The sequence below is a fragment of the Punica granatum genome, chromosome 5 (assembly GCF_007655135.1).
Source record: "Punica granatum isolate Tunisia-2019 chromosome 5, ASM765513v2, whole genome shotgun sequence".
NCBI classification, from domain to species: Eukaryota; Viridiplantae; Streptophyta; class Magnoliopsida; order Myrtales; family Lythraceae; genus Punica; species Punica granatum.
The window spans coordinates 10,915,081-10,933,004 of NC_045131.1; the positions used below are offsets into that span (position 1 = coordinate 10,915,081).

General features: G+C 34.8%; 2 protein-coding genes across 2 annotated transcripts; both read left to right on the forward strand.

The window, feature by feature from the left end:
• Positions 1-5,551: 5,551 nt before the first annotated feature.
• Positions 5,552-10,101, forward strand: LOC116208520 (importin subunit alpha-2). Its single transcript, XM_031542008.1, has 11 exons — positions 5,552-6,018; positions 6,734-6,830; positions 7,002-7,093; positions 7,187-7,318; positions 7,426-7,611; positions 7,694-7,857; positions 7,938-8,016; positions 8,116-8,244; positions 8,635-8,762; positions 8,840-9,215; positions 9,623-10,101. The coding sequence occupies exons 1-10, from the start codon at positions 5,803-5,805 to the stop codon at positions 9,210-9,212; spliced, it is 1,596 nt and encodes a 531-aa protein (XP_031397868.1). The 5' UTR covers positions 5,552-5,802; the 3' UTR covers positions 9,213-9,215; positions 9,623-10,101.
• A 2,852-nt stretch (positions 10,102-12,953) lies between these two features.
• LOC116208357 (importin subunit alpha-2-like) lies at positions 12,954-17,021 on the forward strand. The gene is made up of 11 exons (XM_031541737.1): positions 12,954-13,286; positions 13,574-13,670; positions 13,849-13,940; positions 14,033-14,164; positions 14,278-14,463; positions 14,548-14,711; positions 14,793-14,871; positions 14,963-15,091; positions 15,416-15,543; positions 15,619-15,994; positions 16,419-17,021. The coding sequence occupies exons 1-10, from the start codon at positions 13,071-13,073 to the stop codon at positions 15,989-15,991; spliced, it is 1,596 nt and encodes a 531-aa protein (XP_031397597.1). The 5' UTR covers positions 12,954-13,070; the 3' UTR covers positions 15,992-15,994; positions 16,419-17,021.
• The last annotated feature ends 903 nt before the right edge of the window (positions 17,022-17,924 follow it).

Consider the following 17,924-nt stretch of genomic DNA (forward strand, 5'->3'; position numbering starts at 1 on the left):
AAAAATTTCACAATTTAATTTAAAAGTTTCGTTCAAAATTTTTTTTTCATCTTAATACAAAATATTGTTTGAGGAAATGGCGGCTGTCGGTTCACTTTCTGATCTTGAAAATGACAGAAAAGAGACTTCGGCGTGCAGAGAATATTATGTCTTGTGATCTTGATACATCTACAGAAATGAATGTGCAAAAAGATTTTTTCTTACACAAAATATTATTCTTCTTGTGCGAAATTTTTGCACAAAAAAGAACATTTATCTATATATAACTAAAATTTACTTGGGTGCATAATAAATGCTTAAAAGAAAATTTAAAAATATGGAAAGCGAAAATTAAAAAACAAAGATAATAATTAAAAAAATTTTAAAAATCTCCTATTCACTATATAATAATTAAAAGAATATGGAAAAAAAATTAAAAAAAGAAAGAATAAAATAATCAAAATATTTAATAAATGCAATTAAATGTACCTAAATCTCTTATTAAATACAATTAAGTGATTTGTTTTGCAATTTCTTAATTATATATAAGTGATAAATGTATATAAACAATTAACTTATCGTGACATTAATAAAATTGAGCCTAGCTTATAGAAATTGATATAAAAATTTTGATATTCTTACGAAAATTAATGAAGCATATAATATATATAAACAAAACCCGAGCTAACTTCTCACTCTGCCAAATCATCAAAAATAAAAAACGAAGCTCTCTCACTTCGCCACATCATCGATTTACATTAAGGAAATTATTATAATCTTATAAAGGGAGGAAATATTCTTATATAGATTATTTTAAATTTGATTAATTAATTATGTAATAACAGAATATATAAATTATGTGTATATAGCTCAACGAAATATATACAAAGGAAAAAAATATGCAGTGGAATATATACATTGTATATACATCGGCCATTATATAGATTATTTATAATGGAATATAGTCTAATAAGAGCATTATAATAATTTACGATATGAATTATATAGTCTATATTTATTATTGTATTATTTTAAATATTATATTTCCTTTTTATTAAATTTTTTCGGTAGAATCCTTTTATTAAATTTTTAGACATCTCTCTTTAGTGGACTATAAATATGTATTTATACTACTTGAGTTCTTCAACAAATAACAAATGGTAATTTCTCAAATGAATGTCGTTTCTTCTCTCTTTTTTCCTCTCCTCTTTTGTAATGAATTGTCACGTGCAGATTTTCTCCGCTATAATTGAAGCTCCCCAAGTCCCAATCCAGATTCAAGTGGTAAGGGATTCGATGGACCCTATAGATTCAATAAATGGTATATTCTCGAATGAAGGTCGTTTCTTCTTTTCTTTTTTTGTGATGAATTATCACATGCGGATTTTCTCCACTATGTTTGACAAGAATAAATGGTAGGTTCTCGAATGAGGATAATTTTTTTCTTTTTTAAAAATATTTTTGATGAATTTTCACATGCAAAATTTTCTCCACTGTATTTGAAGCTCCCCGAGCTACACTTCAAATTCAGGTGGTGAGGAATTTGATTGACCTTATAGATGTTACTCTACAATGAAATGACATTTTACCTACATAAGAACAATTTATACAAGAGATGATCCAATTTTTTTATATATTTCTTAGGAGTGTTGGTCAATAACTTATATTTTCATTAGGGTTTTCGTTACGATATCAATAACTATATCACATGGAAAAAAATAGTATGAATAATTAAATAATAAATATTTATTATTATTATTTTATCCAAAATTATTATTTTTATAGAATTATTGCATTTTTGTTTATTAAGAATCCAAAAGTTCCTTATTTTAATATTCAATTGTTTCACAAATAATTTTCTCACAATAATGAAATACTATATAAATATATTGAAATATTGATGTTTAATATTTTGAATTGATGAATATTTTATCTTATTGGATATTGTATAGTTCAGGGAAATTTATTTTGCAGTAGACATCATATCCAAGAGATCGAGATTTGATACGTATGGAATTTAAAAATATATAAAATTTTGAATATGCACTGTCCACTAAATATTGAATACAAACATATATTATTTCTTATGATTTTATTTTTTATAATCTATATTAATCATATATATATATATATATATCCAACTGCAAGTTATAAAATATTACGAATAGATCTTATTTTTCTAAGTTAATTTCTTAAATTTTGTTTCTTCCTTTTTTTTCAATGCAAATATATATTTTCCAATTGTTTTGCTTTTCTAAAATATATTTTAGATTATGTGATTCCAACTCGAATCAAACAAGGTCGTGGAGGGGCAATCAACCTATATTAAACTTATTTTTTGTCACTCTAGCCGAATAAAAGTAATACTCCCCAACACAAACTAAATTATAACAATGTAATATGATTACTATCAATATAACATTATAACACAATCATTTTAATTGAGAAAATTAGAAACATTTCCCATGCAACCTGCGGATTTTCTTCTAGTCTATATGAAAATCAAGTCTGAGCAGAATTCTCACACCCCGCATCATCAAAATTAAGAAAATGAGCTTTGTCGCTTTGCCACGTCACTTTGCCACGTCATTGTTTATGCATTAAGAAAATTCACTTAAAGAATATTTCTAAATAATGTACTTATTTTCATAATACCATATGTAGTAAATATAATTTTTAATTAACGGGACTCTGGCGCAACGCGCGAGTATTCACCTAGTTCATTATAAAAACTATATATATATATATATGTACATGCATATTGAAAGTTAAATTTAATGTGTTAAAATAAAAATCGTGAGTCATAGAAATTATTACCTTTTAATAATTCTAAAACAATAAGAAATATATAAAAGTATATATACAAAATAGAGTTAATATACAGATATACAAATATATATAATGTCTCATTATATAAAATTATATAAAACAGTAACAATCCTTACCCACAAAAGAAGACTATATAAATTGAAAAAATGATATTATATAGAATAATAACAATCTTCATCCATAAGGAATATTATATAAATTGAAGGCTAATCTATATATAACTAAAATTAACTTGAATAAATGTGATTAGGTGCATAATAAATGCTTAAAAGAAAATTTAAAAAATATGGAAAGAGAAAATTAAAAAAACAAAGATAATAATTAAAAAATTTTAATAAATGCAATTAATGTATTTAAATCTCCTACTCACTGTACAATGGTTAAAAGAAAATTAAAAGGATATGGAAAAAAGTTTAAAAACAAAGAATAATAATTAAAAATATTTAGTGAATGCAATTAAATGTACCTAAATCACTTACGAAATATAATTAAGAGAAATTTTTTTGTAATATCTTAATTATATATAAGTGATAAATATATATATATATATAATTAACTTAATGTGACAACTGACATTTATAAAATTGAGCCTAACTTATAGAAATTAATATAAAATTATTGATATTCTAAAGAAAATTAATGAAGCATATATATAATTTATCATAAAACTAAACATATATATGTATGAGCACATTGAAAAGTAGAATTTAACGTATTAAAAATAAGAAACATCAATTATAGAAATGATTACCTTTTAATATATTCTAAAACCATAAGAAATATATAAAAAAAGTATATATACAAAATATAGTTAATATACATATATAAATATATATATATATAATATCTCATTATATAGAATAATAACGATTCTTAACCACAAAGGAAGATTTTATAAATTGAAAAAAAAATGATATTATATAGAATAATAACAATATTTATCCAGAAGAAAGATTCCATAAATTTGAAAAATAATATAAACGAATAAAAATATATAAAATAATTTATTATATATAACACAAACTAAAATTGTGAAAGAAATTAAATAAATTTACAAGGCATAGTAAGAAAATTGATTGTAAAATTATAATTGAAATATTCAAAAGTACTCATGCAACTATATTGAAAATTATTTTTGAAAGTTGATTTTTTAGAAATTTTGTTTTCAATAATAATAATAATAGTAATACTAATAAGTAAATTAATATCTCAAATTGCGATAATTATTATTCGTACAAAATATAAATATATGAACATAAATCCGTACAACTCACGAAATTGAGCAATAATTTGGTACTATCATTGTCTCTTATATAAACTAGGTTTTTTGGCTCATGCGTCACATGGAATTTTTACTACAACTATAATTATATTTACCTAATTCAAACTTTAGTTATTTTTACTCTAATTTCTTTTCATAAAGAATTTTTCTTTTTTTATAGTATATAATATCTTATAATTATATCCAAATATCTTAAGAAATTGTGATATATTCATATATTACAATTATAGGAGAGAAGGAACAGTGATATAACTTTTTCAAAGTTATGATTTCTACAATTCAGTAAAAAATTAGTATGTCATAAGTTTTAAGGACAATTTTATAATTGTCATAAGTTTTGAGAATATATTAAAATTAAAATATTTCATGTCCAAATATATTTATGCTTATATACTATATATTAATAAACCCTTAAATATATTTATTAATTTAATCCAAACATTATTTATTTACTATGATGCCACTATTTATTACATTGGATCAACTTTACATTATTAAAATTAAAATAGTGCATGTCCAAATATATTTATGCTTATATACTATAATTACTAGTTTAATGGCCTGTGAGTGTGCAATGCACGATTTTTACTTTTTAATGCTAAATGCAATAATATTTTTCAAATAATTCCCTGATTTTATTATTTTGATTATATAATTTTGTCCATATAACTATGTAAATTAATTTTAAAGATATCTAATACTATAATCCCAATTAAAATGTCAGTCCATTAATGCAATTTCTACCTCACTATATATAATAGTTAGTTTTTTAATTAATAGTTGATTTGCCCACTTTTAAATTTTTATTAACTCATTTTATTCCTGATTTTTAATAAAATATTATTTTAGTAAATAATCTTTAATCTAACGTGTTGTTTTTCATAAAAATAAAATTTTGTATAATTTTTTAAAAAATAAGCCTTAAAAATATTTCAATTAGTTTTTAAATCACCAATATTATTTATGATACTTCATACTATATTCTTTTATAAAATTTTATAATTTATAAAAAAATAAGTTTTTAGGTCACCAAGACAAATGATAGATTTTAATGCTATATTCTTACACCGAGTGCTATTTCTAATTACTAAAATTTCTAGATATAATATTTAATACTATAGTACTTAATACTGTATTTCTAATTGCTAAAATTACTATATTTTTATTAATGTACCTCATTAAATGCACCAATTCTCCTTTACTTATGTATATTAAATATTAAATGTTGTTATTTAAATGTGAAAATTTTTCACACTGGTACGAAATATTTGACCCAGCGCCGATAGCTGGAAGATATCCTGTGTAAAAGACGCATCCAATTGGACAGCGGACAGTGGACCCGCACACGTACACCATAAATCAACCAGTCAGACACGGCAGATCACATCTTTCCGTAGTAACGACCTCACCTGATCACAGCGCGGAGAAAAAGATCAGTTAATGAACTCGTCTGAAAATCTAAAACCCAAAATCGTCAATTAGATTCCCTTCTCTCTCTCTCTCTCTCTCTCTCTCTGTAGCAGTACGCATTATTGCCGAGCCATTGATCGGTCGACCGATCGATCGTCGATCGCAATCTATACATACACGCATATACATATATAAAACCCTCACTCGTCCGCGCACAGTCGCACGCATATACCTGTGCTAGGTTCGGATCGGTCGGGTGGGGATTCTCGCCGGAGGTTTCTGTATCGGAGAGGCAATCCACCATGTCGCTGAGGCCTAACGCGAGGACGGAGGTCCGCCGGAACAGGTACAAGGTCGCGGTCGACGCTGATGAGGGGCGTCGGCGGCGGGAGGACAACCTGGTGGAGATCCGCAAGAGCAAGCGCGAGGAGAGCTTGCTGAAGAAGCGCCGCGAGGGCCTCCAGGCTCAGCAGTTCCCTAGCCCCGCCGCTGTCCATGCCGCTAACATGGAGAAGAAGGTACCGATTGGATGCTATATGTTAGGTTTTAGCGGTGTTGGTGGTTTGAGAAGTGACGAGCCTAGGGGAAATGAGTAGATTCAGGACCTTGAAATTTCGATTGGTTGTATGATGTCTAGATTTTTGCTGTTGTTCGACCTATCGAAGTAGTTCTGTGAGTATTTATTGTTTAGTTCTGTCAATTTTCGCGAAGAACATTGCTGATGAACGTTTTGAGTTGTTAATAATCAGATTATTTCAAGTAGTGGATCTGTTGACTAGCTGGTAATGTTTGGCACGGCGCGCGATAACTCAACATGGTTGGAGTTCTTTGGAGAAATCTGAATTTGATAGGACAGACACTTTACATGAATAAGCTCATCCCATGGGAGAATGGTTTCAATTATGGAATACATTGCATAGCAAGGATACAGTTCGGGTGTATTTGGGGAAGTCAGGATAGGATACACGTAATGAACAATCCAACTGAACCAGACCTGGCAGCTGTTACACTTAGTAATTCTTCAGTCGGCAAACTAGAATTTTGCTTCCTTCTATGTTCATTGTGAGAGGGTGGGAATTGGTGTGGAGTGTTCTGATGTTGTAGGTATTCTTTCACTGGACTTATGAGAGTCAAAATTCTCAGTTGAATGTTACAATGCACTTTACGGTACTCGATGGAATGATGGTCTTTGGGTACTCAAGCTTAATTTGCTGTCCTTGGTTTATTTTGCAGCTCGAGAGCCTTCCACAAATGGTTGCTGGTGTATGGTCAGACAATGGCACTTTGCAACTGGAAGCGACTACGCAATTTAGAAAACTGCTTTCAATTGGTACCTGAAAAATATTGTTTTATGTTTATCTTGCTTCGCCCATTTACTTGGTTATGATAAATTTCTTTTTAAGTGGTAGAGTTTATAGTAAAATTTGATATGCTATCCATTATTTTTGTTGTAGATTCCTATTTGGTTTGCACTAATGTAGTTGTCTTCTTCAATTTCTAGAGCGGAGTCCTCCCATTGAGGAGGTTATCCAGTCTGGTGTTGTTCCTCGGTTCGTTGAGTTCCTATTAAGAGAAGATTTTCCACAGCTTCAGGTTTTTAGCTAATTGGCATACTTATTTCATAGTTGTAAAGAGCCTGTAATTTTATGGACATTCCCCTGATAAGCTTAGCATATGACTATGTAGTTTGAAGCGGCATGGGCACTCACGAACATTGCGTCTGGCACATCTGAGAACACTAAGGTTGTAATTGATTCTGGGGCAGTCCCGATATTTGTGAAGCTGCTGGCTTCACCTAGTGATGATGTTCGTGAGCAGGTATATGGGGAACTTTGTAATTATCCTTCGTCTTACTTGATGCGTATGTCTTCTTATACTGCATAATATGCTAATTAATTGTCTCGAATCATTGCTGAGACTTTTAGGCTGTGTGGGCATTGGGAAATGTTGCTGGTGACTCACCCAGATGCCGTGATCTAGTTCTTAGTCATGGGGCCTTGATTCCTTTGCTCGCTCAATTAAATGAACATGCAAAGCTCTCGATGTTGAGGAATGCCACATGGACTCTCTCAAACTTCTGTAGAGGGAAGCCACAGCCTCCATTTGAGCAGGTTACTATGGTGATATGCATTTTGAGTTTGAGCATCTTGCTTGTTATATCCTGTCCAGTAAATGTTATTACTTATGCACCAGGTGAGACCAGCACTGCCAGCTCTCGAGCGGCTTGTGCATTCAAATGATGAGGAAGTCTTGACCGATGCCTGTTGGGCACTTTCTTATCTTTCGGATGGTACAAACGATAAAATTCAAGCTGTAATTGAGGCTGGTGTCTGTCCTCGATTGGTTCTGCTCCTTGCGTAAGTGACATAGACCTCAGATCTACAGATTTCTGCCCTTTCTTCATTCTCGGTTGCTAATTTTTATGTTCCTTATTCAGTCATCCTTCTCCTTCTGTTCTCATTCCTGCCCTTCGCACGGTTGGGAATATTGTAACTGGAGATGATATCCAAACCCAGGTATGCTATACATTTTACTGATTTTTAACTTATATTCTTTCAAAAATTTTCCTCGTTTCTTCTTTTTGCCGATAATGACATGAGTATTCTATTGGGCAGTGTATAATTAACAATGGTGCATTACCAAGCCTGTTGAGCCTGTTGACAAATAATCATAAGAAGAGCATCAAGAAAGAAGCATGTTGGACTATCTCAAATATCACTGCTGGAAACAGGGATCAGATACAGGTAGAGCAACTGTCGAAGTCTTTTCTGAACTCCAGTGGTCAATGTCAATGGGATTTTGATAGTTAAGATGTGTGGATGTTGTACTTGATTTTCTTATTATGTGATTGGAAAATGGAAGGCCTTGTTTTTAAGAACTGGATATGCATATGTCTTGTCCTCCTTTTGTCATGGTACTTGAGTTTTTGTTTCACTGTCTCGACTTAAAAGACAATTGATTATGGTGGTTTGTTAGTCAAGTCTTTTTTTTTTTTTGGCCAATCATCCATTGTTCTAAGCTAAAGTTATGCATATTTACATGTAATCTGCTGGTTAGAATCTTCTATTGTTCATAAAAGCAATTTTCAATCTCAGCTGTAGAAAGCCTCATCCATCGTTTTTAACCTGGTGTAGGCTGTCATAGAAGCCGGTCTGATTGGACCTCTTGTTAATCTACTTCAAAATGCTGAGTTTGATATAAAGAAGGAGGCTGCATGGGCAATATCCAATGCCACCTCTGGTGGCACCCATGATCAAATCAAGTACGCTTTCTTCAATTCTAATTGACAGATCCATTGAACTTCCTTTCTATGACCTAACTTCTTTCTACGAATGGCAGGTTTCTGGCGGGTCAGGGATGTATCAAGCCACTGTGTGATCTCCTCATTTGCCCTGATCCAAGGATCGTGACTGTCTGCCTAGAGGGACTGGAGAACATCCTGAAGGTTGGGGAGGCAGAGAAGGCCAAGGGAACCACTGGGGATGTCAATATTTATGCCCAGATGATTGATGATGCTGAGGGCCTTGAGAAGATTGAGAATCTACAGAGTCATGACAACAATGAAATATATGAAAAGGCAGTGAAGATTCTTGAGACTTATTGGTTGGAGGAGGAGGATGAGACCTTGCCTCCAGGTGATAATGCACAGGGAGGATTCCAGTTTGGCGGTAGTGAGCTTCCAGTTCCATCGGGTGGGTTCAACTTCAGTTGAAAGGTACGTGGTATTTCTTTGCTTGAACTGCAAATGCATGCTTGCATTTGAAAAAACATTGTTCCTAGAGCTGAGGACCATCAGTTGAGGCATGAGTTAGTGGGGGCAATGGTGGTCCGATCATACTTAAGAACACACTTACACATATTATATGAGGTTATGACCGTGATTGGGTTCAGGCTCTGCTCCTGTAAGGAATAGAATGTTTTGTGCTAGTTTAAGGGTGAATTGTCTGGTTCATGACCGTACGAAATGATCCCTTTTTGTTTTTCCCCCAAAAACTGGACCAGATATATGTCCCCTGCGTAAGCCCGTCTGGCCCACATCTATTCTAATAACTATGTCGAATACGAGTCTTGGTTCTTTGCATGAGCATTGACTGACATGGACATTGCCAATGAAAATTGCAGGGGTGAATATGATGATATGAATGGGGCAGTCTCGTGCTGAGGGCATCTGGTCTGTTTTGGGGGTCAAAGTCCGTCTGGGCCATTGTCAGGTCCTGGGTCAGTTACGGTCAAGAAGAGGCTCTCGGGGCTCATCATATTGTATAAGAATGTCAGAGCTAAGTGGGTGCTCGGTTCAACTGGGTGTCGTCTCTGAGTCTCTGAGAAGTATTGAAGGGTTTATTATTGTCTAAAGCCCCGACCCCTTTTATACAGACATCTGGTGGGGGGGTCAAGTTCGAGTCTGGATAACATCAGTCTTCTATTCACTTGCAGAGTCCTTTCTATAATTCTACAGGGAGTTCAACTTTTGGTTATTGTTTCGGTCGAGTCGGTTGTTGTAACTGCTGCCAAGTATCTTGATTGTTTATTTTTAGCCCTTAGTGGGTTGAGTAATGGAAGTGGAAATGAGAAAGTTGTAGAGTCGTATAACCTTTCTTGCATGTCATTCCATTCTATTCTTCCTCTTTCCGTCTTTCTTTGGGTTATGCCTTCATGCCTGAAGTTTGGGAATTTAACGAATGGAAACATGACCTTGAGAAAGGAGCCGAAGGGGAATATTTAATGTCAATGAGTAGAATCCCGTAAGGTGCCTCCTGGAACTTGTACGGCAACTTGTACGGCAATTGGTTGATTGGAAAGTATTTTAGGCAGTGGTCCAAAGTTTAGAGTTCATACTTTGATGGATAGATTAGTGCTAGTGGGATCAAACCTCAAAATTAGTAGTCTCATACTCTCTGAGCCACACTGCTGTTGCATATTCCTACTGAAAACTTCAGGGTGCAAAATTGAATTTCCGCCAAGATTAGGTGAAAAGTGAAGCAGAACTCCAGACGGGAATAATTTTGAAAGCTTGCATTTGGTTTTTGAGTTGGATTAGTAATCTAACTTAATTTAATTTTGTATAACAATTGCAAGTGTTGATAAATATATTAATGTGTTATAATATATATATGTGTATATATATACGTGTGTGAAAATATATAGAAAATTTATTATTAAAAATTAATTATAAAAATGATTAGAAAAAAATATGAGTGGGAAATTATTATCAAATAATAAAGGATAAAATAGTAATGATTATATTGTCAAAATTGGGAAAGAATAAAGCTGAAATGGGTATATTTGTAGAGCCCGTGCGCGGCAATATTCTTATTGGATTGTATAACTTTTCAAGATACTATAAATAAGCTCATATCCATCTTTTGAATTGACTTCTAAGATATTAATTTGTTATTAATGTATTATATTTTTTTTGAATTACTGATGTAATATATTTAAATTATTGTAAACTGTAACCGTTGCCGCCTTCGCGCGGTCTTGGATATTTTATACCACATGAAGTATAGCTTTCTAAAATGGTAATTTTATTATGTAAATAGATATACATATGCCCTATGTAAGGAAATCACTAATCTATATATATATATATATATATAAATGAAGCACGAGCTGAATTCTCGTGCCGTCACATCATCAAAAATAATAAACGAAACTCTCTCATATTGCCACGTCATTATGAAAATATAAGGAAATATTATATACAATCGAATAATATAGCCCAAATGTATATATGTCGTTTGCATATATGTATACATATGGCGTTTGCATATATATATATATATATGCTATTTGCAAGATTATGTATATAGACTATATATGCCGTTCGTATATATATATACATATATATCGTGTATTGATTATATATGTCATATATATATTTATATATATTTATGAAAATATACATTGTTTTGACTCCTAATTTATATATATATATATATCCTACCAAGAATCAGAAATTGAACATAATGCATTGATTCTCTAAAGAAGAACAACATTATGGTGCGCAGCGTGAGTAAAAGTAACTATGACCTCTCCTTTTCTATAAACTTGACCTCTCCTTTTCTATAAACTTGATCGAGTGTGTCACTGAAAAAGATTAAATCCATGCTCTCATGTGACATAACTCATTTTTTTTTATTAATTATCTTTTCCACTTGCAGATTTTTGAGACACTAAAATGGAATCATATGAAAAAAGAATTAAGATTTAAAAAAGACACGTGGAAAGTTAAAGTAAAATTCACAAAATTGTGAGATGCCGTGAACGCAAGAAGTGATGAAATCATTAATTTTTGACATGATTTTCTTTTATGAAGAGGTATGTTTTGCCCTTTTTAATTAAATATATTTTCTTTTAATATAAATTTTGATTGATTATTGAATTGTTACTTCTAATGAAATTAGAGTACATTAATGCATGAGGACATGAGAAAGTCTTAGATCGATTTGTCCCAATTGTTAATTCGTAAGGAGGTTTATACACCGCCAAGAATTTCAAGATAACTACAGTTTCGTTTCGCGCACCGCCAAATAAATGCTAATGTAAAGAGCAATATGTTAGTGGATAAGCTCTGTCCAATCGGTATGAGTAGCAATACTGCACTTTTTCTTTCTTGGGTAGCAATTCTTATTTCCCTTTAATTATATCATATTTAAAAATGATAAAATATTTATTATACCATTTAAATTTAAATAAAAATAAGTACGCATTTAAAACATTTAGATTCAAATGTAGAGTTAGGTTTTAATATTTATATAGCAACCAAAAAAATTTTATAATCGCATATTATGACATAATTAATTCGATATTCATGTGATGAATATTTTAAAATAATGTATTTAATTTTTATATCATTCAATTGATAGGGCGCCCATGCAACGTGTGGGCATCCGTCTAGTTAATTAATTTAATTGAAATAGTATCAGAAGAAAAGTTGGCATCAACTTTCTAAGCCAATTTCCAGATATTCACGAACTGTATCATTTTTTGTTTTTTATTAAAATAAAAAGGAAAAGATAGAAAGAAAAATTATGGAGATAGCAGTCTCACTTTTTTTTTTGGTAAATCGGGATATTCAGATTTCATCAGACTAATCCCATGAGTCTAGGAACTTCCTGCAACACTCGGGTTGGGTAAATTGAACCAATTGGTATGGCAAGTGGGCTCAAGGGATTTCGAACTTGGATGAGGGGATTATTTATGTTATTCTCTTTCCTACCGCAAAGCCAAATCCCTTGAGGTTGGGCGGGTGTCAAAATTGAGAGGGAGGGAAAAATCAAATTTCTGAGCGAATGTGGGATTAAAATAATACCTAAAGTACAGGGGGTAAAATAGACTGTGATGAACTTCAGGGGTGAAAAATCAAATTTCTCTATAATCCGATAGTGGCATAGCAAAACCTAGAAATTGGGCAAAGGGCGGAGCGCACATTCGCCTTTAAAACCCTCACACGCTCAGAACAGAACACACAGACAAAAAAACAAATACATTTAAACTGATCGGTCGACTGCGATTCTCCTCCGGAGGTTTCAGAGCTGAAGGAAGCAAGCAAGCAATCAGCCCATCAATCATGTCGCTGAGGCCCAACGCGAGGACGGAGGTCCGCCGGAACAGGTACAAGGTCGCCGTCGACGCCGATGAGGGGCGGCGGCGGAGGGAGGACAACCTGGTGGAGATCCGCAAGAGCAAGCGCGAGGAGAGCTTGCTGAAGAAGCGCCGCGAGGGCCTCCAGGCCCAGCAGTTCCCCAGCGCCGCTGCCGTCCTTGCCTCCAACATGGAGAAGAAGGTAACAATCGATTGCGGTAGTTATCATTTTCATCGCTTGAAGATGTCTAGGTTGAGCTTGCTTAGGCGAAGCATGTTTGAGTAGTTTTAGGCTTGTTTTGTCGACAGATGAAGTAGTCGATCTGAAATCGTAAGAAAAACTGGAAAAGTGTGATGCTGGACACGAATAAGAAAGTTCATACTGGGCGTGAGTTATCTGTTCGCCGTGCCGTTTCTGTGACTCGATGGAATAACGATGATTCTTTGTGTTCCAAAGTTAATTTGGTGTTTTCGGGTCTGTTTTTGCAGCTGGAGAGTCTTCCACAGATGGTTACTGGTGTCTGGTCAGACGACGGCCCTATGCAACTGGAGGCAACGACGCAATTCAGAAAACTGCTCTCAATTGGTATCCGAATAAGATTGTTTGATGTTGTCCTTGCTTTTTTGTTAGTCTAATTGTAGCGCATGGCTCGTTTAGTTGAGGATGTGATCATAGTAAAACTATCGATGTGTTTCCTCGTTATTGCTTCTTGTGGTTTTTCTAGCTCACTTCATGCTTAATGGTTGTCTTTTTCAACTTCTAGAGAGGAGTCCTCCCATTGAGGAAGTTATACAGTCTGGTGTTGTTCCTCGGTTCGTTGAGTTTCTAATGAGAGAAGATTTTCCGCAGCTTCAGGTTTTCAGCTACTTGGCATTACATTTTTCATCTATTATAAAAGCTTGTATTTCTGGGGACGCATAACTGACTCTTTCCATATGGCTGTGTAGTTTGAAGCAGCATGGGCTCTCACAAATATTGCATCTGGCACATCCGAAAATACTAAGGTTGTAATTGACTCGGGGGCAGTCCCAATATTTGTGAAGCTGCTGGCCTCGCCGAGTGATGATGTCCGCGAACAGGTATGTATGTCTGGAACATTGTTGTCATCCTTCGTCTTTCTTGATTTATCTCCTCCTATATTGTACAATATGCACGCTAATTACTTGTCTCGAATCTCTGCTTAAACTTGTAGGCTGTGTGGGCTTTGGGAAATGTTGCTGGTGACTCGCCCAGGTGCCGTGATCTAGTTCTCAATCACGGAGCTTTGATTCCTTTGCTTGCTCAGTTGAATGAGCATGCCAAGCTCTCGATGTTGAGGAATGCCACATGGACTCTTTCAAACTTCTGTAGAGGAAAGCCACAGCCTCCATTTGAACAGGTTGCTATTGTGATATGCTGTTTTGGATGCATCTTCCTTATTATATTTTTCTTCCCTATATTAAATGCTATTACTTATATGCAGGTGAGGCCGGCACTCCCAGCTCTGGAGCGTCTTGTGCATTCAAATGATGAGGAAGTACTGACAGATGCCTGTTGGGCGCTTTCGTACCTTTCTGATGGTACAAATGATAAAATCCAAGCTGTCATTGATGCCGGTGTCTGTCCTCGATTGGTCCTGCTCCTTGCGTGAGTGTTGCAATTGGTTAATCTACAGATTTTCTGGCCTTTTACCACTCTCTTGTGCTAATTTATGTGCTTCTCCTTCAGTCATCCTTCCCCTTCTGTTCTCATTCCTGCACTTCGCACGGTCGGAAATATTGTTACTGGAGATGATTTCCAGACCCAGGTATGCTACTCTACTGTATCAATGCAATTTAATTAGTAACTTGTTATCCACCTATTATTTTAATGATAATGACAAGTCTTCTTTTGGCCAGTGTATAATTAATACTGGTGCATTGCCGAGCCTTTTGAGCCTGTTAACACACAATCACAAAAAGAGCATCAAGAAAGAAGCATGTTGGACCATCTCGAATATCACTGCTGGTAACAGGGACCAGATACAGGTAAACTGTCAAGTTCCTCGGTTGTAGTTTCTCTTAGTTACCGTTTCCAATATTTATGATGTTTTGAAAGTATTTTCTAGTTCTCCCAATACTCATAATTGGATCATGAGTACTTGGGCCATGTTGCGCTGCATCAACTTATAAGACCTGACTGAGTGGGCGGTGGTGCTTTGTTCATTAAATATTTTATATCTACTCATCCATTCCCTTAAACTATAAATGTGTATATACATTTTCAGTTATTGGTTGTATTATTCTTTTGCTAATGGAGAAAATCAGTGTACAGTGTCAGTACTGTTGAAAGTCTCCTTTGCCCATGTGTAGGCTGTGATAGAAGCTGGTCTGATTACCCCTCTTGTTAATCTACTTCAAAATGCTGAGTTTGATATAAAGAAGGAGGCTGCATGGGCAATATCCAATGCCACCTCTGGAGGCACCCATGATCAAATCAAGTACGTGTTCTTCAATTCTAGTTAGAGGTTCCTTCAGCCTTTTTCTCTTTGTTAACAGTTTTCTATGTCTGATAGGTATCTGGTGAGCCAAGGATGTATCAAACCACTATGCGATCTCCTCATATGCCCCGATCCAAGGATTGTGACGGTCTGTCTAGAGGGACTGGAAAACATCCTAAAGATTGGCGAGGCAGAGAAGGCTCAGGGAACCAGCGGGGATGTCAATGTTTGTGCCCAGATGATTGATGATGCTGAGGGCCTAGAGAAGATTGAGAATCTGCAGAGTCATGACAACAACGAGATATACGAAAAGGCAGTGAAGATTCTCGAGACTTATTGGATGGAGGAAGAGGATGAGACCTTGCCTCCAGGTGATAATGCACAAGGTGGATTCCAGTTTGGAGGAGGCGAGCTTCCAGTTCCATCGGGTGGTTTCAACTTCAGTTGAAAGGTATGTTGTTATCACTTGGCTGGAACTTATTCATATGTACGCATCAAGGAGGAAAAAGCATAAATAAATGTCGGGGTTTGTTTTTTATATGGTTATTTAGGCGTAGCTGGGCCTGGTGAAGATATCACTCGTGTTGAGACCTTTATTATCTTGGCCAAGGGGAAATCATAGGTTCATGACAATAAGATGGTTTCAGATTGTGTTCACCTAAATAGTAGGCCAGCTTGTGCTTGATTTAGGCCGAGCTATCTGGTCTAGATATATTGCCATTACCTGTTGAATCAGCTGGTCTAATGTACTTCTGATAAGTGTAGCTTAAGACAAATCTAGAGTTTGGCACTGGAATCGAGGTCATGAATTAGTGAAGGTATTGGTTCTTTTCTACGAGCAATGACTGAGTAGGTTGTTGCATATGACACTGCAGACTGCAGGAGTATGAGGATTCAATGGGGGGGAAGTCTTGCACTGACGACGTCGGGTCTGTTTGGGAGGGTCAAAGTCAGGTCTGGATCAAGGTCAGGTCCTGGGTCAGTTAAGGTCAACAAGAAGCGATCGGAGCAGGCCATTTTCTACAAGAACGTCAGAGCTAAGTGGGACAGTCGGTATATGGGTATTGTCTCAAGTCCGGGCCAATGAAGTCGACTATTTGTTCGAGTCTCCAAGATGTCTTTGAAGGGTCATTGATGTCCAAGTCCCAGTTCTATTTTACACAGATGTGCTGGTGGGGGGGAGGGGGGTAAATTCGAGTCAAAACGAGTTAAGTCTTTCTATTTGTTTGTGGAGTCCTTTCCAGAATCTAAATTTTTACAGGGGGGGTCTGTCTTCTTTTATTGCTTTTGTCTAGTAATTGTGGTAGTTGCTGCAGGGTGTTGATTATTTTTAAGCCCTTGTTTCCCGGGTCGGGATCGAGTACAGTGGCACAAGACCATGCGCATTAGCGAAAAACGATAATTGTAGAGTGGTTTTGTCTTTTCCCCTTTGCATCGCTTGTAAATTACATTTCATTCTATTCCGTTCTTTCGACTCATTACGTTGTGTTGGGTTTGCTGGCACAGAATGGATTCATAATAGAATTACCGATATGTAAACAAGGCAATTCACGGTAACGGATAGATTGGGATCTTGGAGGTTTTGACCAGTCAAAGGCTTGCGGATTACTAGGTACCGAACTTGCGCTATTTCACTAGTATAGTTATGAGCAATGAGCTGCCCATGCCGATACCCTTTCTTTTCACAACCAGTTCAACATGCATCAGTTTTGCTTGGAGGTTTTGCTAAATCTTGTCCTTCCAGATCGATCTTGATCCTTTTGAGTCCCCAGAAAAACGTTATGGGACCCAAATCCTATACAAAACAGTCGCTAATTGATCGTAAAGGACGGAGGGTCCAACTGTGGCTTTTGTGGCTTTTGGGCATGTTACAGTACGAAATATTTTACTAATAAAAATCGAACATTGAACCTCTATAAATAGAGGAATGCAAGTCATTGCATTGAGTGATAGGTTCAAAGGCACCCCGAACCTTACATATACTGAGTTTGCAAGTCCATGTGCAAGGTTCTTGAGTTAGAGATCTGACACCATATTCATCTGGCCAATATACACGTTTTTTCCCCATAATTTACGTTCGCAGTCATAAAATCGAAAAGATTTATTAATTAGCCAAGGAGATTAAAAAAATAATAATCGAGAATTGGAGTGTCAGACAACCAGCTTGTCTCGGCACTATGATATATCGAATTTCAATTCCTATGATTAAGTTTCCCACGCCCTTATCCTCCATCCCCTTCAACCCCTTTCAAATTCCATAGATTTCAAATTTTGGGCTTAGAAAAGAAAAAAGAAAAAAAAAAAAAGGTATAACACACCTCTCTCGAGGTATTCTTGTGTGTTGATCAAAATATTACGCTCCCTCAATTGACCGAGTTGGC

What these genes read in the sequence shown, in the direction of transcription:
- LOC116208357 (XM_031541737.1), top strand. Translation starts at nt 13,071, where the DNA reads ATGTCGCTGAGGCCCAACGCGAGGACGGAGGTCCGCCGGAACAGGTAC. An exon ending in CAGAAAACTGCTCTCAATTG is followed by an intron (nt 13,671 to 13,848) that starts GTATCCGAATAA and finishes TTCAACTTCTAG; the next exon opens with AGAGGAGTCCTCCCATTGAG. An exon ending in GAGATGATTTCCAGACCCAG is followed by an intron (nt 14,872 to 14,962) that starts GTATGCTACTCT and finishes TCTTTTGGCCAG; the next exon opens with TGTATAATTAATACTGGTGC.
- LOC116208520 (XM_031542008.1), top strand. Translation starts at nt 5,803, where the DNA reads ATGTCGCTGAGGCCTAACGCGAGGACGGAGGTCCGCCGGAACAGGTAC. An exon ending in AAGATTTTCCACAGCTTCAG is followed by an intron (nt 7,094 to 7,186) that starts GTTTTTAGCTAA and finishes ATGACTATGTAG; the next exon opens with TTTGAAGCGGCATGGGCACT. An exon ending in GAGATGATATCCAAACCCAG is followed by an intron (nt 8,017 to 8,115) that starts GTATGCTATACA and finishes TCTATTGGGCAG; the next exon opens with TGTATAATTAACAATGGTGC.